Source organism: Pelophylax lessonae (genome assembly GCF_965119305.1).
Source record: "Pelophylax lessonae genome assembly, chromosome: 9".
Lineage (NCBI taxonomy): Eukaryota > Metazoa > Chordata > Amphibia > Anura > Ranidae > Pelophylax > Pelophylax lessonae.
In genome coordinates, this window is record NC_138776.1 from 2,355,844 (window position 1) to 2,381,194 (window position 25,351).

Genomic DNA, 25,351 nt, shown 5'->3' on the forward strand with positions numbered 1-25,351 from the left:
CAGGTAGGGGTGAGTTGTTTCCATCTGTTTAGGTCCTATCATATGAGACACAAGGGTTTAAAATTCAGCTCAACTATCTATCTACCAATGGTATAAAGTTTAGCTCTACTATCTAGATCAGGGTTTCTCAACCAGTGTGCCGCGGCACACAAGTGTGCCGTGAAGAGTCCCCAGGTGTGCCGCAGCAAAATGACCCCGATTTGCAGCAATCTTATGAAAAAAAAAGTTTTCTATATGGTTATGCCAGAAGGGACGGCTAAATTCCCTTCCCTACCACATGCGCTCGGGAAGCTGTGTGGGACTCCCGACCGCGTCGTGTCAACCGATAACGTCATTGGTTTCTATGGGAGGATCGGCATACAAAGTGCTTGCTGGGAGGTGAGAGCTGCGTGTCCCAGGAGCTGCTGTTGGCTGGCGCGCTTTTCGAGTTACAGTAGAGTGTGTGAGAAGAGGAATAACAGGGAGGAGGCTCTTCAGTGACTCGTGGCTTCGTGAGTTACATGAATTACATTGATTGATATATGACTGTCATTAACTTTACCTGGTATTGCTTTCACATTTTTTTTTCTTTTTTTTAAGTAATATAAATATACATAAGATATGTGGCTTTTAAATACTGTATTATTGATAATGGAAACTGCACTTCTTTTTTTATGTTGTATTCTGCTTGCACATCTGCTTCAGTTTGGCCGCAGCGCAGGTGCAAGCGGAATACAACATAAAAAAAGAAGTGCAGTTTCCATTATCAATAATACATTATTTAAAAGTCACATATCTTATGTATATTTATATTAAATTAAAAAAAGAATTGGTGATTACTTTTAAAATCAAAAAAAAAAAGAAGAAATCACCATTTTTTTTTTTTTATGTAATATTTATACATAAGATATGTGGGTTTTAAATACTGTATTATTGTTAATGGAAACTGCACGTCTTTTTTAATGTTTTTCCCACTTGCTCATCTGCTTTAGTTTGGCCGCAGCGCAGGTGTAGCACAGAATACCCGCGGTTTTCATGTGCGTTACCTGTGGCTTCTCATAAACTTCTACTATGTCCTACATTTTTTGGTGCATTTTCTGAAAGCACACCAAAAATGAGGGACATAATAGAAGTCTATAGGAAACCACAGGAAACGCACATGAAAACCGCGGGTATCCTGCGCTGCGGCCAAACTGAAGCAGATGTGCAAGCGGAATACAACATAAAAGAAAGAAGTGCAGTTTCCATTGACAATAATACAGCTATATTCCTGTGTGGATCGTCCCAGGCTCCAGTATCCCATTGACGTAAGTAACAATTACATTTTTTGGACATTTTTGGTTGGTGTGCCTCGAGATTCTGCCAGATTGTAAAGGGTGCCTTGGTTGAAAAAAGGTTGAAAAACACTGATATAGATGATGTCTGCCAAGGGTATAAAGTCCAGCTCTTCTATCTATATCAGGTCTACCAAGGCTAAAAAGTCCAGCTCTACTATCTAGATGAGATCTACCAAGGGTATAAAGTCCAGCTCTACTATCTACATGAGGTCTGCCAAGGGTATAAAGTCCAGCTCTACTATCTAGATGAGATCTACCAAGGGTATAAAGTCCAGCTCTACTATCTACATGAGGTCTGCCAAGGGTATGAAGTCCAGCTCTACTATCTAGGTGAGGTCTACCAAGGGTATGAAGTCCAGCTCTACTATCCAGATGAGGTCTACCAAGAGTAAAAAGTCCAGCTCTACTATCTAGATGAGATTTACCAAGGGTATGAAGTCCAGCTCTACTATCCAGATGAGGTCTACCAAGGGTATGAAGTCCAGCTCTACTATCTAGATGAGGTCTGCCAAGGGTATGAAGTCCAGCTCTACTATCTAGATGAGGTCTGCCAAGGGTATGAAGTCCAGCTCTACTATCTAGATAAGGTCTGCCAAGGGTAAAAAATCCAGCTCTACTATCTAGAGGAGGTCTACCAAGGGTATGAAGTCCAGCTCTACAATCTAGATGAGGTCTGCCAAGGGTATAAAGTCCAGCTCTACTATCTAGATGAGGTCTACCAAGGGTATAAAGTTCAGCTTTTGGTGAGATTTGATGAAATAACGGCACTAAGGTACTGTATTATCTGGTTAGCCAATTTGAATAGACAGTTGGGTCAAAGTAAGTTTGGCATTGCTCCTGCTACTGATACAATAAGAACTTCTGATTTCTGGAGGGTGGTCTTGAAACTGGAAAGCACACCAAATAGGTTCTATCAACAGGCCTGTAAGGGATATGAAGGGCTTGGAAATGTAGTAAATAGGTGTCATCGGCATATGTCACTCAAGTCAATTGATGGTAATGGTCCTTTGCCAGTAGACTTGCTATGTCTGGCTTTTGTCTGAATTTTTGGAAAAGTGGCTCCAGGGTAAGAGGGGAAACGGGTCAACCCAGCCTGGTGCCTTTTCGTTTATAAGGAATTTCTCTTGATAGGGAGCCATTTATTTTGCAGTGCGGGAGGAATATAAGACCCATATCCAAGCATATGGGGAGGGATGTTAATGTGACTTCGGAAAGCTCCACGAAGTTCTAGTTTAGACAGATGAAAGCCCTCTCCACATCCATATACAGAAAAAGCAAGAGGGTAGGCCTCTGACCAGGCCTTGGCTATTATATTCAATGTTCTAGTGTTGCCCCTTGGTTCCCTGAGAGGCAGCACTGCTGATTTTTATGTATTATCCACTGTAGCAGAGGGATTCGTTTGTTTGCTAAAATACCGGTAAATTATTTGAGGTTGGCATTTCCAAGAAAGGTGAAATTCAGAGGTTTCTTGTGCTGTTTGGGAATCCCTGAGATGTGGAGATGAAGTAGGTCAGGGGGAAAAGACTATCCGTGATAAAGTTGTAAGCCCATGAAAATGTTTGAATAGTTGTGGGAGGAAATTTTATAAGAGTGAGACAATCAGGAACAGAAGCTTTACTCCATGGAGAGCATTTGATGTAATGGGGAGTCAATGGTTGGAGTTCAGCCTTTAGATTATAAATAGCGCTGTTTTCAGGAAACGATAACTATTACCTTTCAGATGTGATTTTTTTTTTTAAATTTTAAAAGATAGTCCAGGGTATTAACCTATGAACTGATTTTCCACAATCATGATACATGCATATAGTACTGAGAAAAAACAACTTGGAATGAATTTACGGCAGATTGCGGCTACAAACCAAAGAATCATTTATTAGAAGTGTACCGGTGGGAGATACACTCATGCCCAAGGCCGGAGACCAGACACCGTGAAATATATCACAGTTATGAACTTTTTAGCCCAACTGGGAGTGTTGCAATTATCCTGTTGATCCTGAACCGGCTATTAGGGCAGCAGTGCAATATCTGAGATAAGCCACTGTGCAATTACCTGTCAAAGCGTTCAATGACAAGTCCAACTGAAATATTGTCCAGAATACAAACACATTGCCTTGGTATTATATTGAGGGTTTCTATACACACTTTATCCTTTAAAGGGCATGTGGATTTTTTCATGTTTTCTTTTCTAAAATAATATATATACACACATGCTATATTGCCAAAAGTATTGGGACGCCGGCCTTTACACACACATGAACTTTAATGGCATCCCAGTCTTAGTCCATAGGGTTCAATATTGAGTTGGCTCCGCCCTTTGCAGCTATAACAGCTTCAACTCTTCTGGGAAGGCCGTCCACAAGGTTTAGGAGTGTCTATGGGAATGTTTGGCCATTTCCAGGAGAGCATTTGGGAGGTCAGGCACTAATTTTGGACGAGAAGGCCTGGCTTCCAGTCTCTGCTCTAATTTATCCCAAAGGTCCTCTATCGGGTTGAGGTCAGGCCAACCAGGTCAGGTGGTTATGAGTAAGCGACATTCCAAGTCGTGAAACGCGTCAACCTCCGGACACGTCTGTTCCTGTATGCACTGTCTGTCTGCAACATGTTTTGAGGAATAAAAGGATTATCGTTTTCATTTAACCCTGAGTGCGGTCTTACATTTCTAATTGCACAGTCCAGCACCCCCGCCCCAAACTCGCTCCTCCATGTCTTTATGGACCTTGCTTTGTGCACTGGTGCGCAGTCATGTTGGAACAGGAAGGGGCCATCCCCAAACTCCTCCCACAAAGTTGGGAGCATGAAATTGTCTAAAATAACCACCTAACAACTGTACTTTTATTCTCTCCATCACCCCATCCCCCCCCGGTTATTACCTCTTGTATCTCTTGACCCTCCCTCCTAGATTGTAAGCTCTAACGAACAGGGCCCTATGATTCCTATTGTATTAAAGTGTATGTAAAGCGCAGCGTAAACTGTTGGCGCTATAGAAATCCTATATAATAATAATAATAATAAAATCTTGGTATGCTGACGCCTTAAAGGAGTTGTAAAGTTAGAAGGTTTTTTTTATCTTAATGCAGTCTTTGCATTAAGATAAAAAACCTTCTGGGTGTAACAGCCTCCCCAGCACCCCCTAATACTTACCTGAGGTCCATCTCTGTCCAGCGATGTTAATGAGTCCCTCTGCCATCTGGGACTATCCCCCCTGATTGGCTGGGACACAGCCGCAGCGCCATTGGCTCCCACGGCTGTCAATCAAAGTCAGTAAGCCAATCAGAAGAGAGAGAGTGCTGGGCCAAACAGCAGCTCCATGCCTGAATGGACACACAAAGCTGCAGCTTGGCTCGGGTGCCCCCATAGAAAGCTGCTTGCTGTGGGGGCACCTCGACAGGAGGGAGGGGCCAGGAGCAGGAACGAGGGACCCGAGAAGAGGAAGATCCGGGCTGCTCTGTGCAAAACCAACTGCCCAGAGGAGGGAAGTGTAACATGTTTGTTATTTAAACAACAAAAAAACGAGACTTTACAATCACTTTAATAGTTACCTTCACTGGAACTAAGGGGCCAAGCCCAACCCCAACCCCTTAAAAACAACCCCATACCATAATCCCCCCTCCACCAAATTACTTGGACCAGTGTACAAAGCAAGGTCCATAAAGACATGGATGAGTGAGTTTGGGGTGGATGAACTTGACTGGCCTGCACAGAGTCCTGACCTCAACCTGATAGAACACCTTTTGGGATGGATTAGAGGCCTTCCCGTCCAACATCAGTATCCGACCTCACAAATGCCCTTCTGGAAGAATGGTCAAAAATTCCCATAGACACTCCTAAACCTTGTGGACGGCCTTCCCAGAAGAGTTGAAGCTGTTATAGCTGCAAAGGGTGGAGCCAACTCAATATTGAACCCTACGGACTAAGACTGGGATGTCATTAAAGTTCATGTGTGTGTAAAGGGAGGCGTCCCAATACTTTTGGTAATATAGTGTGTATGTATATATATACAGTATATATATAGATACATACACAGCGGGTAAAATAAGTATTGAGCATGTCACAATTGTTCTAGGTAAATCTATTTCTAAAGCTGCTGTTGACATGAAATTTTCACCACACGTCAGTAACAACCCATGCAATCCATACATACAAAGAAACCAAATGGGCCACCTGCAGGGCAAGGAGGGGGCTCCACACTACCCCCAAAAAGGTGCCAAATTGCAGGGGGGGGGGAGGCAGACAAGCAGGGCTTCCCCTTTTGGGTGGGGTAAAGCTGTGCTTTAAGTCTGCTCTTTAGTGGCTCAGTCCACTCCCTTCCCATTATGACACGTGCTCAGTCCACTCCCCTCCCATTATGACACGTGCACAGTCCACTCCCCTCCCATTATGACACGTGCACAGTCCACTCCCCTCCCATTATGACACGTGCACAGTCCACTCCCTTCCCATTATGACATGTGCACAGTCCACTCCCCTCCTATTATGACACGTGCACAGTCCACTCCCCTCCCATTATGACACGTACACAGTCCACTCCTCTCCCATTATGACACGTGCACAGTCCACTCCACTCCCCTCCCATTATGACACGTGCTCAGTCCACTCCCCTCCCATTATGACACGTGCACAGTCCACTCCCCTCCCATTATGACACGTGCACAGTCCACTCCCCTCCCATTATGACACGTACACAGTCCACTCCCCTCCCATTATGACACGTACACAGTCCACTCCCCTCCCATTATGACACGTGCACAGTCCACTCCCCTCCCATTATGACACGTACACAGTCCACTCCCCCCCCATTATGACACGTGCACAGTCCACTCCCCTCCCATTATGACACGTACACAGTCCACTCCCCTCCCATTATGACACGTGCACAGTCCACTCCCTTCCCATTATGACACGTGCACAGTCCACTCCCCTCCTATTATGACACGTGCACAGTCCACTCTCCTCCCATTATGACACGTGCACAGTCCACTCCCCTCCCATTATGACACATGCCCAGATGTGCTGAAGAACTCTCCCTGGCCTCTGAGTGTTGGCAGAGCCCTTTGGCAGATCTGCGCACGCACAGGAGATTTCACTCGGATGCACAAAGATGGCAAAGGTTTTGGGACATCCATATTAGTTAAAATGCTCGGGAAACCTGGCGCATGTGTAGATACACCTCAGGGCTGACTCAGGAAACAAAGCCCTGCTCAAGGAGAAACAGAGAGAGACTCACCCCAGAAATGATCTGACGGTGCAGCTGGCTGCTCCAATAGGCCATCAAAGAGTTAATACTTTTTGATCCACTCTATGGCCTTGGAGGACCGGAGCAAAGTCATGACATCACTTTCAGTCCAGGCTTAAAGAATTTTTTATTTATTTTATTTTACTTTTGCTTTTAAACGGTAAAGTCGAGATTTTGGGGGGTCTTTTTAACCCCAGATCTCTCCATAAGGAGGACCGGTCATCCCTATTTCTGTTACAAGGGATATTAACATTCCTTGTAATAGGAATAAAAGTGGTCAAAAAAATGAAATTTCAATGAAAATTGAAAATAAAAAAATACAAATAAACAATAATAAAAAAAATAAAAACAATTAAAGCTCCCCAGCCCCCCCCCCCCCCCCCGTGCTCACATGCAAAAGCAAATGCATATGTAGGTCGCGCCCACATATGTAAACGGCATTCAAACCACACATGCGAGGTATCGCTGCAAAGGTTACTGCGAGAGCAAATTTGTAGCACTAGACCTCCTCTGTAACTCTAAACAGGTAACTGGTAAAGACATTTAAAAAGTAGCCCATGGACATTTTTAAGTAGCGTGGTTTGTTTCGCCAATCCAGGAACATGCGCAATTTTAAAGCATTACATGTTAGGTATCTATTTGCTCAGCGCAACATCATCTTTCACATTATGCAAAAGAATTGGGGTGACTATTGTTTTTTTTTTTTTTTTTGTAATACAGTAAAGTGTATTTTTTCCCAAAAAAATAGCAAAACCACTGCGCAAATACCATGTGACATAAAAAATTGCAAAGATTGCCATTTTATTCCCCACGGTCCTCGCTTAACCACTTGCCGACCGGTCACATTGACTGTACTGCGGCACAGTGGCTCGTTCCCGTCCAGCGACGTAGACCTACGTTGCTGGACTCCTCCCCTTGCGGGCGGCGCGCGCGCCACCAGAGGCTCGCACCCACTGTATTCAGTCACAGCGGGAGTCGGGCCAGGGGAGGAGAGGCTGTGATCACCGCCGCTCTTTCCCGATCGTCGGGGATCGAGTTTGGAGATCCGCCCGCTTGTGTAAACACAAGCGGGCGGATCTCCTAAGTGACAGACAGGGTCAGATTGCAGGGTTCAGCATAGCTGTGCGATCTGTCCCTGTGTCACTCAGTCACCTCCCCCCACACACGTCAGTAAGCACCAGGCATACATTAACCCCTCCCTCTCCAATAAAATTAAATCCCTTCCCTGCCAGTGTCATTTTTACAGTAACAGTGCATATATATAGCACTGATTACTGCAGTAATGTCACTGGTACCCCCAAAAGTGTCAAACATGTCAGTCAAGGGTCCGATCTGTCCGCCGCAATGTCGCAGTCCCGCAAAAAAAAAATCGCAGATCGCCGCCATTACTCGTTAAAAAAAAAACACCAAAAACCAGAAATCTTTCCCTTAGTTAGTAAACGCAATAACTTTTGCGCAAACCAATCAAAATACGCTTATTGTGATTTTTTTTACCAAACATAGGTAGCATAATAGAAATTGCCCAAAAATTTAATATAATTTAGATTTTTACATTTTTTGGGGGGGGGGGGGAATTTCATATAAAAAAATGTGAAAAATATTGTTATTTTTTTGCTCTTTTTTTGTTTATAGTGCAAAAAGTAAAAATCGCACAGGTGATCAAATACCACCAAAAGAAATCTCTGTTTGTGGGAAAAAAAGGACGTAAATTTCGTTAGGGTACGGCGTGGCACGACCGCGCAATTGTCAGTTAAAGTCACGCAGTGCCGAATCGCAAAAAGTGGCCTGGACGTAAGATAGCAAAATCCTCCGGTGGTAAAGTGGTTAAAAAAAAAAAATGTATAATGTTTGGGGGTTTTTAGTAATTTTCTAGCAATAAATACTGATTTAAACATGTAAACAACAAATGCCAGAAAAAGTCTAGTTGGCAAGTGGTTAAAATATCAGAAACATAAAATAATAATAAAAAAAAAGATCCAAGCCACTTTACTTTCCAATTTTTCTCAGAAGGAAACTGGGAAACCTGTACACTGCAGAGCCCCTCCCCCCCCCCCCCCCAGTTTAATAATGAGTCACCAATGTTAAGGTTTGCTCAGTTATCTTTAGCTGCCCTGTGCCCACTGCGGCCCGTTGGGTTTTGAAGCCCGGACTGCGAGGCACGGATTAGTACTGGACTGAATATTCGCTTCTGAACCTGCACTGAATACAGCCGGGGCCTCTTGCTGGCTATGAAGATTGAATGCTGGAGAGATCTCATTGTTTACTTAATAGCTTCTCTCTCAATGCAGGAGAAGAATTTATAATTGTTAACTGGTTGGTTTTGTCATCTAAAAAATCACTTTAATATGCTGCCTTAAAAAAATCCACATATCTTAAAGGCAAAGTTCACCTTTTGTAAAAAAAAAAATGTTTTATAATAATGCACTGTATTTTGTAGGTAGAAAAATGTGCATGTGATGGGGGTCACTATGGTTGGGGGGGCTCCATGGGACCCAGCTTACCTTAGAGAGGTTGGGAAATCCCTGTCTCCGCTCCCTAGGCCCCTCTTATGTGTAAGTCACCCTGTGGGTCTATTAGGGGCACATGGTGGCCAAGAAAATGATGGACTTAATGGGGTAATGCGAGGGCTGTACTATTATCCCCCACACCGGTCTTGAGTCATACACACCTGTGTACCACTTTAACCACTTCAATACCGGGCACTTCCCCCCCCCCCCCCCTTCCTTCCTGCCCAGGCCAATTTTCAGCTTTTAGCGCTGTTGCATTTTGAATGACAATTGTGCGGTCATGCAACACTGTACCTACACCAAATTGATGTCATTTTCCCCCCACAAATAGAGCTTTCTTTTGGTAGTATTTGATCACCTCTGGGTTTTTTTTTTTTTTGCTGCACAAATAAAAAAAAGACCGAAAAGTTTGAAAAAAAAAAAAGTTTTTTGTTTATGTTATACAATTTTGTAAATAGATACGTTTTTTGCCACACTGACAGGCACTGATGGGGTGGCATTGATGGGGTGGCACGAATATGTGGCACTGATAGGCAGCACTGATGGGCACTGATATGTGGCACTGATAGGTAGCACTGATATGCAGCATTGGTGGGCACTGATAGGCGGCACTGCTGGGCACTGATAGGCGGCATTGATGGGCACTGATGGGCACGGATAGGTGCCACTGATGGGCACTGATAGGCGGCACTGATGGGCACTGATAGGCAGCACTGGTGGGCAATAATGGGCACCGGTGGGGGGCACTGATAGATGGCAATGATGGGCACTGGTGGGCAGCACTGATGGGGAGGGCACTGGCAGGCACCACTGATGGGGAGGGCACTGGCGGGCTCCCTGAGCCCTGATTGCCATCCCTGGTGGCCATGGTGGGCATCCCTGGTGGCCATGGTGGGCATCCCTGGTGGTACTAGTGGCACCCCCCCCCCCCCTAATGATCTGCACTGGTAATCAATGCTCTGATTACCAGTGCAGACCCCCCCGTCAGGAGAGCTGCAGATCGGCTCTCCTATACTCGTGCCTGTCAGGCACGAATTAAGGAAAGCCGATCAACGGCTCTTCCTGTGTACTATGTGACCAGCTGTGATTGGACACAGCTGGTCACATGATAAAGAGCCTATGTCAGTAGGCTCTTTACCGAGATTGGAGATGTGGTGTGTCAGTGTGACATTATCCTGCCACTGTCATATGACATCCGGTCAGGATAATGCAACCACTTTCCTGCCGTCAATCGCCTATAGGGCGGGCGGGAAGTGGTTAAAGAGGTTGGTCCATTTGAATATTTACAATTATCATATATTACTGTACTTTGTAATTAAGTCCTTTTTTCTTATGCCATTGTATGTTACTAATTATTGTTATGTCTCCTCTATGTCAAGAAGATCTCTATCAGTCTGTGGTCCTGATGAAGCTTGCCGCGAAACGCGTTGACCTTTATTCAGATTAATCTTCTGTCGAGTAATCTTGTACCATATATGTATTGTACTTTGATATAATGGCTCTACCCCATTTTTGTATACTATGAATCTTCATTTCCCTCGGTTTCATTATATGTGTGTGGTTATCTTTTAAAGAAATGAATAAATGTTGATTTTACTATCTAGTCTACCGTCTATCCAATGATGTGCCCTTAATGTCCGCATTTCAGGTCAGCATTGCTAGACCCCCTTTTTTTTTTATGGACTTCATGGACACAGAATATGGTTGAATCAGTGCTCTAAGTGGGCCGGTATGCACTGGTACTCAGTACCGCCACTTCCAAATATGGCTCTTGAGCATACCGCCACCTCTCCGTGCACCTTAGCCCACTCCAGAGCCAGACCAGTCACCACCAGTGAGTCCCCCTGCTCCGGAGTCCCAGCCCAGGCCAGAGGGGGTGCTCTGTGGGGACCCTGATGTGGGGTGGGGGGGGGGATTTATAGGCTATAATAGAGTATCGGCACCTCTTTTGGGCCACTTAAAGCACTGGTTTGAATTACTCAAATGGGACAGTAATGGTTGTTAACAATATATCTCGAAGAATATCTGAAGACTCTGGGACTCCAAGGCCTAGCTGCCTCTATTGCCAATAAGGCATCACCCAGTCAGACTCCTAGAAGATGCTAAGCAGAAAGAAAGAGGGAAATGGCGCCGTCTACTAGTAGAATACTCCAATCAGTAGAGAAAGGTAAGGAGATCGGTGGCTGTAATAAAATATGTTGTGGACATCCAAAGTGTCTCCCCAATGTTAGAAAATACGGGGCAATAGTAATAAATACTGCAAGTAGAAATAAATATGCAACGAATACAAGAATAGGTATAAAGACTAGTACAGTAGTAGATAAATAGCAAAAAATAATAAATACATGCACAACTAAAATATCATATGTTGTGAAACGATAGTGCAAATAATGAAGAGTAAATAACACTATAAAGTGCTTGGTGACAAAGTATATCTGTGGTAACGGAATAAATGGAGATAAAGTGACCAAGTTTACACATAAATATCAAACATGGTGATAAAGTGCAATCTGACAGTAAAAAATAATAATATACTAAAGTGACACTGTGCACATATGATGATCAAATACAGTGGCTGAGTGTCCGCTAACAGAAACAGTCCATATATACTGTATATAGGTGACAAATCTTCATGCGACAATAACACTGGTGACCCCGTGGTGGGTAATATGGTGAGGTACTTGGTGGCCCCTAAGGTAGGTAGCAAACTCACCAGAGATACCCACCCCACACAGGGGTATAGAACCGGTATAAATAATGGCAGGAGAGATCCCTCAGGTGGATCCCATAACCCCACCGCCACCATGGGCCACTCCATCCACAACTTACACCTGCCCATGCCATAACCCCACCGCCACCATGGGCCACTCCATCCACAACATAAGCCTGCTCATACCATAGCCCCACCGCCACCATGGGCCACTCCATAGACAACGTACGCCTGCCCATACCATAACCCCACCGCAACCATGGGCCACTCCATCCACAACATACGCCTGCCCATACCATAACCCCACCATCACCATGGGCCACTCCATCCACAACGTACTCCTGCCCATACCATAACCCCACCGCCACCATGGGCCACTCCATCCACAATGTACGCCTGCCCATACCATAACCCCACCGCCACCATGGGCCACTCCATCCACAACGTACGCCTGCCCATACCATAACCCCATCGCCACCATGGGCCACTCCATCCACAATGTACGCCTGCCCATACCATAACCTTACCGCCATCATGGGCCACTCCATCCACAACGTACGCCTGCCCATACCATAACCCCACTGCAACCATGGGCCACTCCATCCACAATGTACGCCTGCCCATACCATAACCTTACCGCCATCATGGGCCACTCCATCCACAACGTACGCCTGCCCATACCATAACCCCACCGCCATCATGGGCCACTCCATAGACAATGTACACCAGCCCATACCATAACCCCACCGCCACCATGGGCCACTCCATCCACAACACTGACATCAGCACACCGCTCACTCAACCGACGCCATACATGTAGACATGATAACTTTTGCGTACCAAATCAATATACAGTACACATATTGGGATTTTTTTTACCAAAAATATGTAATAAAATACAGATTGGCCAAAACTGATGAAGAAACTCGATTTTTTACATTTTTTTAATGGAAATGTTTTATAGCAGAAAGTAAAACATTTTTCAAAATTTTCACTATTTTTTTGTATATAGTGCAAAAAATTAAAACCGCAGAAGTGATCATATACCACCCAAAGCGCTATTTGTGGGGAAAAAAAGGACATCAACTTTATTTGGGTACAGCGTCGCACGCATTGTCAGTTAAAGTAACGCAGTGCCGAATGGCAAAAAATGACCTGGTCATCACCACTTGCCGACCAGCTGCTGTACTTATACTGCGGCAGGTTGGCTCTGTCCCACAAAACTACGTAACTGAACGTCGCTTCGTGAGAAAGATAGTGGGGGCGCACGCCGATTGGCCACAGGGGGAGCCAATCAGACATTGCATCCGCCGGGGACCCGCAATCGCTCCCCGTGGAGACAGAACGGCGGTCTGCTGTTCTGTCAGTAATGAACACAGAGATCCTCTTATTTAGGAACACAGGTCTCTGTGTTCATGCAGCAAGTCCATCCCCCACTCAGTTAGAAAGCACCCCCTAGGGACACATTTAACCCTTTGACTGCCCCCAGTGTTAACCTCTTCCCTGCCAGTGTCATTAGTACAGTGACAGTGCATATGTATAGCACTGATTACTTTAGTAATGTCACTGGTCCCCCCAAAAGTGTCAAAGATGTCAGTTAGGGGTCCGATCTGTCCGCCGCTATGTCGCAGTCCCGCTAAAAATCGCAGATCGCCGCCATTACTAGTAAAAAAAATAAATAAAAATGACATAAATCTTTCCCCTAGTTTGTAGACGCGATAACTTTTGCACAAACCAATCAAAATACGCTTATTGGGATTTGTTTTACCAAAAATATGTAGCAGAAATCAAATTGGCCTAAAATTATGAAAAAAATTTGATTTTTAATTTTCTTTTATTGGGAATGTTTTATAGCAGAACGTAAAAAATATTGTTTTGTTTTTTGTTTTTTTTAAATTGTCACTCTTTTTTTGTTTATAGCGCAAAAAATAAAAATCGCACAGGTGATCAAATACCACCAAAAGAAATCTCTGTTTGGGGGGAAAAAAGGATGTCAGTTTTATTTGGGTACAGTGTCGCACGACCGCGTAATTGTCTGTTAAAGTAACGCAGTGCTGAATCGCAGAAAATGGCCTGGTCATTAAGGGGGAAATCCTTCCAGTCCAGAAGTGGTTAGGAATCCCTTTGACTTATCCCGATTACATAGAAGAAAGGTTTGCCATGCAGGACAGGTTGATAGATCGGCATTCTATAATCTGCTCTCCTACCTTTCTTCCAGTCCACGACTTTTAAAGAAGCTCCTTGGTTGGCTACATAAATGTGATCTGCCGTGGCACAGAGAGCGTAGAGACCGCGCAGAGGGAGGGACAGACTGTCACAGGAGTGCAGGAGACTCAGCCAACCCGATGAGGAGACTTTCCAAACCTTCAGAAAGCCATCTGAGGAACCGGAATACAGAAATCCAGCGTGGAGCTGAAAAGGAACAAACATATTCTTTATAGCTGAAGTATGATCTGCTCATATTCCTGGTCCCCCCCCCCCCCGCTCAACATGTAAGGCTTACATTGCAATATGAAACTTGTAGTTCTGCAACAGCTGGAGGGCAACAGGTTGAGCACCCATGAGCTAGAGCAGGGATCCTCAAACTACGGCCCTCCAGCTGTTGTGGAACTACACATCCCATGAGGCATTGTAAAACTCTGACATTCACAGACATGGCTAGGCATGATGGGAATTGTAGTTCCTGAACAACTGGAGGGCCATAGTTTGAAGACCTCTGTAACGGATTAGCCAGCACCCCGCCTGGGTACTTCAGTTGATGGATGCTCCTAGTGCTTCCCGAGGGCTCCAAGCACTTCACCAGACACCATAACCACCTCAGACCCCACGAACCGCCACAGCTTGGTTGGGGTCTCACCGTCTCCTACCCACCCTGGACCTATGACAAGGCTCCAGGTTCCGGTGGGTGAACCCCTCTTTTCCCAGGGAGTGCAGCAAGAACAGGAACAAGCAGGAACAAGCTTAGTGATTATCTAAAGGGAGTATGAAGAGCATAGCAATCCCTTGTAGCAGCTTCCCCCAATAAGAGACAGGACTCTATATTGAGGGTGAAGTAGAACTCAAACTTTAATAGTACAGCTGCTCTTTTATACAGTTTTCCCCCCACAAGGTTACCACCCAGGTGGACCTTGTTGGGGACAGGACACGACATTCACAATCCAATAGAAACAGGGTTTTACACTCAGTCACTCCCATAGAGTGTACACAATCCCTCCCCTCTGGCTGATTACATTATCATATGCAGATGAAAGTGTATACAGGAACAGAATTAACCTAAACTAATTATCTAGCCATCTGGACAGAACAATGTGAGGTCATTAACATTTAACAATGGGACATGCAGACTTAACACAATCCACATCACACCTCAAAGCACATGAGGTCATTAACATTTAACAATGGGACAGACACAATCCAACATTCCATTTCAATACTCAAACAATAGGGAAGTCTGTCAATGACAGTCTGTGTGTCTCTCTCACAGACAAGCACACAGAATACACATTATCTAGGAGGCAGACTTCATGGCAATGGTCTATAACAGTCTCCCAGTGTAAAGTGGGAATAAATCTTCATATTTCTATATGAAGATACCGCTGACAAATATTACTTTCCCATCTGAAGCAATTCAAACCATTATCTATCTTTCACTTCCAGTGACGGTGACCACCATCACAAACCCTAAGATAGAGGATCCTCAACATTATCTTACCTGCAAAGCTGTTACTTTATCTTCATGCGTTCTCTCTGACCGAATGTTTTCCTGGGTTTCCAGGTCCCAGACATCAATCTTTCCACCATCTGCATTACAACAATAATGTGGTAAATTTTCCACGCAATCAAGAATGGGTCACTACATATTTGTGATTAAAAATCTCACCAGCACAATATTAAAAATATATAACCCTTAGTCCAGAGATAGGATATACTGCAAGCATAATTATCCAAAGCCTGTCTTTATTAAAGTGGAGTTCCACCCATTTTTAATAAATTGGATTACATAGATGTATGTAATCCCCTTTAAAACGACTTTTACCAATGGAAAGTTTTTTTTTTTGTTGGAGTTCAACATATGGCTTAGTAAATGGTGTCAAGAGCAAGGATTTGGCTTTGTTTCTCATGATAGCTCTACTTGGAATAGAAAGGAACTGTACAAAAAAGATGGTTTGCATCTTTCTCTCAAAAGAACAAATATACTTAGTGAACAACTCCAAGAATTTGTGAAAGAGTATTTAAACTAGGAAGGGGGGGCAAAAGAGTGAAAATACAAGAGTCCAATTGCCCCCCGAAACAATGCCAGAACAGGTCAGAAGCACAGAGGTTAAGAAATGATAAGCTCAGAGTCCTGTCTACAAATGCTCGCAGTTTAGGTAAAAAAATCAATGAACTTGGGTCAATAATGGCATCTGAGAATGTAGATTTAGTGGCTGTTACGGAGACATGGTTTAATGAAAGAAATGACTGGGACATAACCATACCAGGGTACTCTTTATACAGAAGAGACAGAGAAGGCAAGAAAGGAGGAGGAGTGGCCCTGTATGTGAAAGATAGCATTAAATCTAACCTAATACAAGTTGGTGAGGCCAACATAGAGTCAGTTTGGGTTACGTTGCAGTTTGCTAATCATGCAGTAACTCGTGTAGGTGTGATATATAGACCACCTGGTCAAGTTAAAGAACTAGATGATCTACTAGTTGAAGAAATAGCTAAAATGACAATGAAAGGAGAAGTTATCATTATGGGAGATTTCAATCTTCCAGATATAAACTGGAAAACCAAAATAGCAAGTTCTACCAGGAGTACAGATATTCTAAATTCCATGCTGGGGTTGTCTCTGCAACAAGTGGTTGAGGAGCCAACCCGGAGGGAGGCCATTTTGGATTTGGTATTCACAAATGGGGATTCGGTATATGATGTCATTGTAGGCGAAACCTTGGGATCTAGTGATCACCAGTCAGTGTGGTTTAATATAAGAACTGTGAAAGAGTCACACCACACAAAAACAAAAGTTTTAGATTTTAGAAAAACAGACTTTTTAAAAATGAAATTAGTCATAAATGAGTCCTTATCAGACTGGAACGGATTACATGGAGTCCAGGAGAAATGGGACTACTTAAAAGGTGCATTATTGAAGGCAACAGAAAATTGCATTAGACTTGTCATTAAAAGCAAAAAAAGGAAGAGACCACTGTGGTACTCAGCAGAAGTGGCCCAAATCATTAAAAATAAAAAGCTAGCATTTTGTAATTATAAAAAAACCCAGAGCAATGAAGATAAGGAAATCTACAAGATTAGGCAGAAAAAGGCCAAGCAAGTTATAAGAACTTCTAAAGCGCAGGCAGAAGAAAAACTAGCTCAGTCTATGAAAAAGGGGGATAAGACATTCTTCAGATATATAAATGAAAAAAGGAAATTAAAACAAGGAATAACTAAATTAAAAACAAAGGACGGAAGGTATGTAGAAGAGAATAAAGGGCTAGCCGACTGCCTTAATGAATACTTCTGTTCAGTTTTTATAGAAGAAAAAGAAGGAGAAGGACCTCCACTTGAAAGGATGACTAATGAATCGTTTGATGCATGTGTCTTTACAGAGGAAGACGTTCTAAGATTGCTGTCTAAAGTGAAGACAAATAAGTCACAGGGTCCTGATGAGATACACCCAAAATTATTAAAAGAGCTTAGTGGTGAGCTGGCAAAACCATTAACAGATTTATTTAACCAATCATTAGTAACAGGAGTCGTCCCGGAAGATTGGAAATTGGCAAATGTCGTGCCCATTCACAAGAAAGGTAGTAGGGAGGAATCGAGCAACTATAGACCAGTGAGTCTGACATCAATAGTAGGCAAATTAATGGAAACCCTATTAAAGGATAGGATTGTGGAACATCTTAAATCCCATGGATTGCAAGATGAAAAACAACATGGGTTTACTTCAGGGAGATCATGTCAAACAAATCTTATAGATTTTTTTGACTGGGTGACTAAAATAATAGACGGTGGAGGTGCAGTAGACATTGCATATCTAGATTTTAGTAAGGCTTTTGACACTGTCCCACATAGAAGACTTATCAATAAACTGCAGTCATTGAGCATGGACTCCCATATTGTTGAGTGGATTAGGCAGTGGCTGAGTGACAGACAACAGAGGGTTGTAGTCAATGGAGAACATTCAGAACAAGGTCATGTTACCAGTGGGGTACCTCAGGGATCTGTACTGGGACCAATTTTGTTTAATATCTTCATAAGTGATATTGCAAAAGGCCTCGATGGTAAGGTTTGTCTTTTTGCTGATGACACAAAGATATGTAACAGGGTTGATGTTCCTGGAGGGAAATGCCAAATGGAAAAGGATTTAGGAAAACTAGAAGAATGGTCAGAACTCTGGCAACTAAAATTTAATGTGGATAAGTGCAAGATAATGCACCTGGGGCGTAAAAACCCAAGGGCAGAATATAGAATATTTGACACAGTCCTGACCTCAGTATCTGAGGAAAGGGATTTAGGAGTAATTATTTCAGAAGACTTAAAGGTGGGAGGACAATGTAATAGAGCAGCACGAAATGCCAGCAGAATGCTTGGATGTATAGGGAGAGGTATAAACAGTAGAAAGAGAGAAGTGCTTATGCCGCTGTACAGAACACTGGTGAGACCTCACTTGGAGTATTGTGCGCAGTACTGGAGGCCATATCTCCAGAAGGATATAGATACTCTAGAGAGAGTTCAGAGAAGAGCTACTAAACTAGTACATGGATTGCAGGAAAAAACTTACCAGGAAAGGTTAAAGGACCTTAACATGTATAGCTTGGAAGAAAGAAGAGACAGAGGGGATATGATAGAAACTTTTAAATACATAAAGGGAATCAACTCGGTAAAGGAGGAGAGCATATTTAAAAGAAGAAAAACTACCACAAGAGGACACAGTTTTAAATTAGAGGGGCAAAGGTTTAAAAGTAATATGAGGAAGTATTACTTTACTGAGAGAGTAGTGGATGCATGGAATAACCTTCCTGCAGAAGTGGTAGCTGCAAATACAGTGAAGGAGTTTAAGCATGCATGGGATAGGCATAAGGCTATCCTTCATATAAGATAGGGCCAAGGACTATTCATAGGATTCAGATATATTGGGCAGACTAGATGGGCCAAATGGTTCTTATCTGCCGACACATTCTATGTTTCTATGTTTCTATGTTGTTGCTAGTAAATACCTTATTTTCTGCTTTATTTATCCTCTTCTCACTTCCGGGTCTGGTCGGCGATTACGTCATTCGGCGATTCGCAGTATGTGCTGGGATGGCATGAAATCTCACATTATTACACAGGAGATGAGCTGCACTGCGTGCTCTGCCCCGCCTCTGCCCGCCTCCTCTCAGTGAGCTGTATGTATGTAGTGTATTGAGGCTGTGCTCTGCCCCGCCTCCGCCCCGCCTCCTCTCAGTGAGCTCAGTGAGGATATAATGCTTTCAGTCCTCGCTCACTGAGAGGAGGCGGGGCGGAGGCGGGGCGGAGCACGGCCTCAATACACTACATACATACAGCTCACTGAGAGGAGGCGGGGCGGAGGCGGGGCAGAACACGCAGTACAGCTCATCTCCTGTGTAATAAGGCGAGATTTCATGCCCTGAGATACATCCCAGCACACACTGCGAATCGCCGAATGACGCAATCGCCGACCAGACCCGGAAGTAAGAAGAGGATGAATAAAGCAGAAAATAATGTATTTACTAGCAACAAAAAAAAAAAAAAAACTTGGTAAAAGTTGTTTTAAAGGGGATTACATACATCAAAGGTGACTAAAATGGGTGGAACTCCACTTTAAATTCATTTTTAAATCCCAATAAAACGTTGAGTTGAAATCAGCTGTACAAACCTTAGGTGTCCTAAACCAAAAGTCTTACTGTTAATTTTCTTGATAAATCAGCCACAGCTTGAGTAGAAAAGCCTGTCCCCTTGCTCTTGCTATGGAAGCAGTGGCCTTTCTGCAGAGGTTATGACATGCCCCCTGCTGTGTCAGAGCTTAACTCTTCAACAGGAAGTATGAGATTTTCTGTGCTCAGGGGGCATGTTGGACCTCTGTGTGACAGACCTAGCCAGGACCGGAGGCTTTTGGAGAGGACTAGGAGCAAGCCTCTTACTGACTATGGGCCCTGGCATTTAAGGGAATACTACTCTTTGGAAGGTGTATGCCTGGGGGATCTGTGGAGTGGTCTTGTTTCTGATACAAGTTCATGTCTCCCCATAAGACACAGCCTCTGGGAACTGGAGGACTCATATCCATATTTGGGGCCTGTAAGCCTCAAATCAGCAATGACTGTAGATGTTCATGTAATCCGCTCAAACCACTGGGGGTCCACTGTCAAAATGTGTTTATTTTATAAGTAGGTCTCCTGCTATAGTCTGTTGCCTACTAGTCTGAGGAAGTGGGAGATCAATGTTTGTATTGTTAATTGTGCTAATTAACACACCTATTGTCTGCTAGCAAACTACAGGGGGATGTGTTTACACTTGAAACAATGTGTATTGTACTTTGTGAGCTCAATGCCGGCAAGTCTGACCTGGAATGAGTACTCTTTGTGTCCAGGTGGCTATTTGTTTAAGCAACCTAATATTTCTAGTATACGTTGGCTAATTTGACTAAACTTAAGGATCCTCTATGACAGGATTAGCCATGAGTCAGCTTTACCTCGTTATCTAAACGACTGAGTGATGTTTTGGGTAAATATTTGGGTCACTGTTAATGTGGAGACACAGTACTTCTCAAGTGTATAAAAAGCTTGTATTTCTGTTCAATAAAGATTTTCAGCTTTGCAGCTGAGCTAGTCCTATCTAGTTCTTGTTTGCAATATGTGGCTATAATACCTGATATCTAGGTTCAGACTGGAGGAAGCGGTATACTGACGGAAGCATTCAAGCGGAGTGCGGGACGGTTCCGTCAAACTCTGCAAAGAGATGCTATAGAGCAGGGGTCTTCAAACCATGGCCCTCCAGTTGTTCTGGAACTACAATTCCCATCATGCCTAGTCATGTCTGTGAATGTCAGAGTTTTACAATGCCTCATGGGATGTGTAGTTCCGCAACAGCTGGAGGGCCGTAGTTTGAGGATCCCTGCTATAGAGGAAGAAGGGTCTTCCTCTATAGCAGTCAGCACTAAATAGGGGACCACAAGCCGGATCCAGACCGAGTCAGTCCCCCATCTGGACCTGCTGTGGTTGCAGCATTTAGGAGGTGGTTCTTCCCTCACAGCCGCTAGTCATCTTCGCAGAGCTGACATCCGGAGGCCGCACAGCGCTGGACAGAGGACGCAAGATGGACCAGTTACCTGACTTGGTTACTAGGATACAGGGTGGTCCTAGCAACTGATCACAAGCTGGTTAATAGGAAAAGTTGTGCAACCCTGACCCTCCATTCAGATCTGTCCTGCCTCCCGATGTCAGCTCTAGACCTGCTGTGGCTTCTGCCCTTCACCTTGTGTAAGGTAGGACAGGGAAGAGGGCTATGTTACTGCTCTGAAGAATGAGGGGGAAGCCCGAGGTGATGTGAAGAGGGTCAGAGACTGCAATTTGAAAAAGGAGGGGATGATATAAAAGGGGAGTGAGGACAAAAATGTGAAGGGCAGTGTTATAAAGGGAGGCTGGGGACTGCAATGTGAAGAAGAGGGGTGGTATAAAGAGGAGGAAGAGGACAAGAATGTGCAGGGGGCAGTAATATGAAGGGGGGGGGTTGCTATAAAGTGGGTGAGCACAGCAATGTGAGGAGGGGGATTTGAAGGGGGACTGAGGACTGCAATTGAAGGTGCGGGGTGGTAAAAAAAAAAAGGGGGCCAAAGACAAGAATGTGCAGAGGCTGGGGACTGCAATATGAAGGGGGGGGGGGTGCTATAAATGGGGGTGAGGACAGGAATGTGAAGAGGGGGATATGAAGGGGGACTGAAATGTGAAGGAAGAGGGTGGTATAAAGGGGGACAGAGGACAAGAATGTGCAGAGGGCTGGGGACTGCAAAATGAAAGGGGGGTGCTATAAAGGCGGTGAGGACAGGAATGTGAAGAGGGGGATATGAAGGGGGACTGAAATGTGAAGGAAGAGGGTGGTATAAAGGGGGACTGAGGACAAGAATGTGCAGAGGGCTGGGGACTGCAAAATGAAAGGGGGGTGCTATAAAGGGGGTGAGGACAGCAATGTGAAGAGGGGGATATGAAGGGGGGCTGAGCATTTGGCTCGGTGGCGGGGGAAGGAGGAGGGGCCAAACTTCCGAGGGACAGTACCACTGCGCCGTCTCCCAGAAGTGGGGAAGGGTATCTGTCAAAAACAGGTACCCGTTCTCCCTTCCCCACTGAAAGGTGACAAATGTGGCAACGGAGGGGGGGGGGAGGAAACAAATGAGTGGAAGTTCCGCTGTTGGGTGGAACTCCGCTTTAAGAAGCGGGACTTTTTGCGTAACATCTGTACCTGACCTTACAAAGGCTCATTTGGCTGGAATGGGCTCAGATTCTCACAGATAAACTCCTAAATCCTTTTGGGCTTGTTCACACTAGCATTGGTGATCTGCATTCTGATCACTCTTCAGAGAGCATTTGACAGGGGTTAAAGCAGGTGGTGAGGAGGCAATACAACGAATCCTCACCACCTGCTTTAACCCCTTGATTCCTCCTCTAGCATGCGTATTGCATGCAGTTTTGGGGTGCTTGCAGAGAGGTCCCATTCACAAAGCGTCAGGGGGTATAATTCCTGCCGTGGTCATGAAGCAAAACATCCCAGCCGTGATTTTTGCCAATACTGATACCAATATTTTGGTCATTGCGTATCGGTATCGGCCGATATTTTTCATACATTTAAGAAAAAAACATTTTTTTTTTACTTGACAGGTACTGCTGTGGAGAGATCTGGGGGACTAAAAGACCCCAAACCCCTCCTCTGCACTTAAAAGCATTCAAAACGCCAAGTGACATCACTTCCAGGTTTTTACAAGGAGACCCAATCAGAGCAGAATGCGGCTTTGATCGGGTCTTCTCTTCGGCGGCTGTGCAGGCTGGTTGCCCAGGTCTCCCGTCACACCGGGCGAGCCGCGGAAGGCGGCAGGAAGGTGGAGAGAGTGCCCTCCTGTTCCTTGTAATGACAGCCGAGCGGCTTCTCAGCCTCATCGATTGTCATTACAAGACAGCCGACTGTTGGCTATGGCCGGTACCGGGGTGATTCCTCTAGCTGCAGCCATCACTCCGGTACAAGCACTTTCCGAAATATCGGCAATATCGGTAACCTCCGGGGCCGATTCCGATACATCGGGGAAAGTGCAGATCGGCCCTCGATATATCGGCTTAGCCGATAATCGGTTGATCCCTAGTGTACACCCCCAGCCGCTGTCTCTGCAGCTAAAATGGGGTAATGGGGTAGTGCCGTCCTCCAATCACCAGTATGAACCCACCACCCCCTTATCCTGTTCTAACTGCAAAGGCGGAGCCACATCCATATTAACGCACGTGATTTTGGAATGGGATGCAGGGAGACTCACCAGATCCAGATATGATCAGTTTAGTGTCCGGGATATGAGCAATGGCTGAAACTGCTGAGAAAGTGTAAATGCTGAGCAGAGGCTGACCTGGAGGGATTCAAATAGAAGAAAAACGTGTAAGAAGCAGAACAAATCTGAATGAAACAGAAGAAGAGATAAATGTACAAAGAGCAGATCTCAGGCAGAATATAAAGCTGGATACACACTATACAACTTTTGTTGTTCAATTTCCTTTAGATTCACCTTCATCTATGTAGTACAAGGGCCGGCCTGGCTGCATACACATTGAAAGTTTGACCTCAAATTATATCGTTTTGGTAAATCTAAAGGACAAGACAATTGTATAGTGTGTATCCAGGTTTAGACGCGGAGATCCACCGCACATTAAAATGAACTGACACCGTGATTGGCTGGTTAAACATTTTTAAACCTAATCCTGTGCAGCCTCAAAAGTCCAGGCGGGATATAAATTTGGATTTTCCAGGCATTTGGGGTTTTTGTAAAGATTGGCTTAACTCCATTTCTGTTTTTAAATTTTAATTGAAGAGGAAAGCATTATTCAAACTAAAAAATCAGGTGTTGCTGCACTACTCACCATCAATCCAGAGTCACCCCCCCCCCCCCCACATGGTAATGTCTTTACACCACTAGACATTGCTAGTCTTCCATGTTAAATGACAGCCAGCATCATTCAACCTACTTCCCCTGAGCCCAGACTATTATGGGCTCACCCCTGAGGTATTATCACCCAGCAGCCCCTGGGCTCCAGAGGGGAGGAAGAAGGGCCTTTGACATCACTGTTCCAGACAGAGGGTACATATGTATTTTCTTTAAGTGTTGGGGGGAGGGGGGGGGGCGCTGGTTTAAATTGTCATAAAACCCACTTGCCAACCGGGCACTTTCACCCCCTTCCTGCCCAGGCCAATTTTCAGCTTTCAGCGCTGTCACACTTTGAATGACAATTGCGCGGTCATGCTACACTGTACCAATGACATTTTTATCTTTAGAGCTTTCTTTTGTTGGTATTTAAGCACCACTGGGTTTTTATTTTTATTTTTGGCTAAACAAACAAAAAAAAAGACTAAACATTTTGAAAAAAAAAAAAATGTTTTATTCGTTTCTGTTAAAAATTTTGCAAACAAGTAATTTTTCTTCTTCACTGATGTGCGCTGAGGAAATGACGATAACCGGCATTTGTTTACATGTGATTGGACACAGCTGATCACATGGTAAAGGGCCACTGTGATTGGCCAATTACCGCAATCTGTGATCAGCTAAGTCCGATGGACACACAGCGCGAGGGACGACTGTGGCAATAGTGAGGTCGGCAAGTGGTTAAAAACGATCAATAAATGGTGTATTCAATGCTGTCCATACTCACTCATCACTATGAGATCCCTTTTCTGTATGCAATAATCCTGGTTGATCCTTCTGCTCTCTATCTCCCCCCCCCTGTCCATGTCCCCACTGCAGTTAGGGATTTTGCAGAGCAGTGCTGGCAGTTCTGCACATGCTCAGTGTACTCCTACCGTGAGCATTTCCTCCCTATCACATCTGAGCCACCCATGTGACTATAGTGTCACACATGGGCGTATACACAATGGCAGCCCACTCCTCGCCTCCTTCTCCACACCCACTAACCAAAATGGGCGGGGCAAAATATTACATGTAGATTGGTGGAGGCTTCAACTCCCTCCTATTCTAAAACACAGGCTGGAAGGGGGTGACACAGCATGTGACTGGCAGAAATCCGCCCACACCATCTTATTGCCAAAAACATTATACAGATTTGATTTCAAATATATATTTCTATGACGATTTAAAACTGTTTATTAAGGCTGTTTATTTTTTTAACCTGTGACCAGCAGCACTAGAAGCTCCTCCTGCTTACGTTTCCCTGCAGACAGGCTGGGAGAGAGCCGGGTCATGTGACAGCTGGATATCCATTAGGAAAAAGGGACTTCGATTTTGTTTTATTAAAATAATTTAGGTGCTGCCATCCACATACAGAAATAGAAGAGAGAATTTACATTACACAGCGCGTGTTTAGTATCACTTTAAGGGATAACATGTATTGCATAG

General features: G+C 44.4%; 1 protein-coding gene across 1 annotated transcript in view; it reads right to left on the reverse strand.

Annotated features, from left to right (window-relative positions):
* The window catches only part of LOC309563082 (NACHT domain- and WD repeat-containing protein 1-like), a 220,966-nt gene that overhangs the window by 124,456 nt on the left and 71,159 nt on the right, over positions 1-25,351 (reverse strand). Inside the window, exons 8-10 of the mRNA XM_082267388.1 lie at positions 23,270-23,356; positions 15,479-15,567; positions 13,974-14,178 (exon numbers count right to left, since the gene is read on the reverse strand). Of these exons, the coding sequence (XP_082123514.1) occupies positions 13,974-14,178; positions 15,479-15,567; positions 23,270-23,356 (381 nt within the window). The remainder of the gene's footprint in view (positions 1-13,973; positions 14,179-15,478; positions 15,568-23,269; positions 23,357-25,351) is intronic.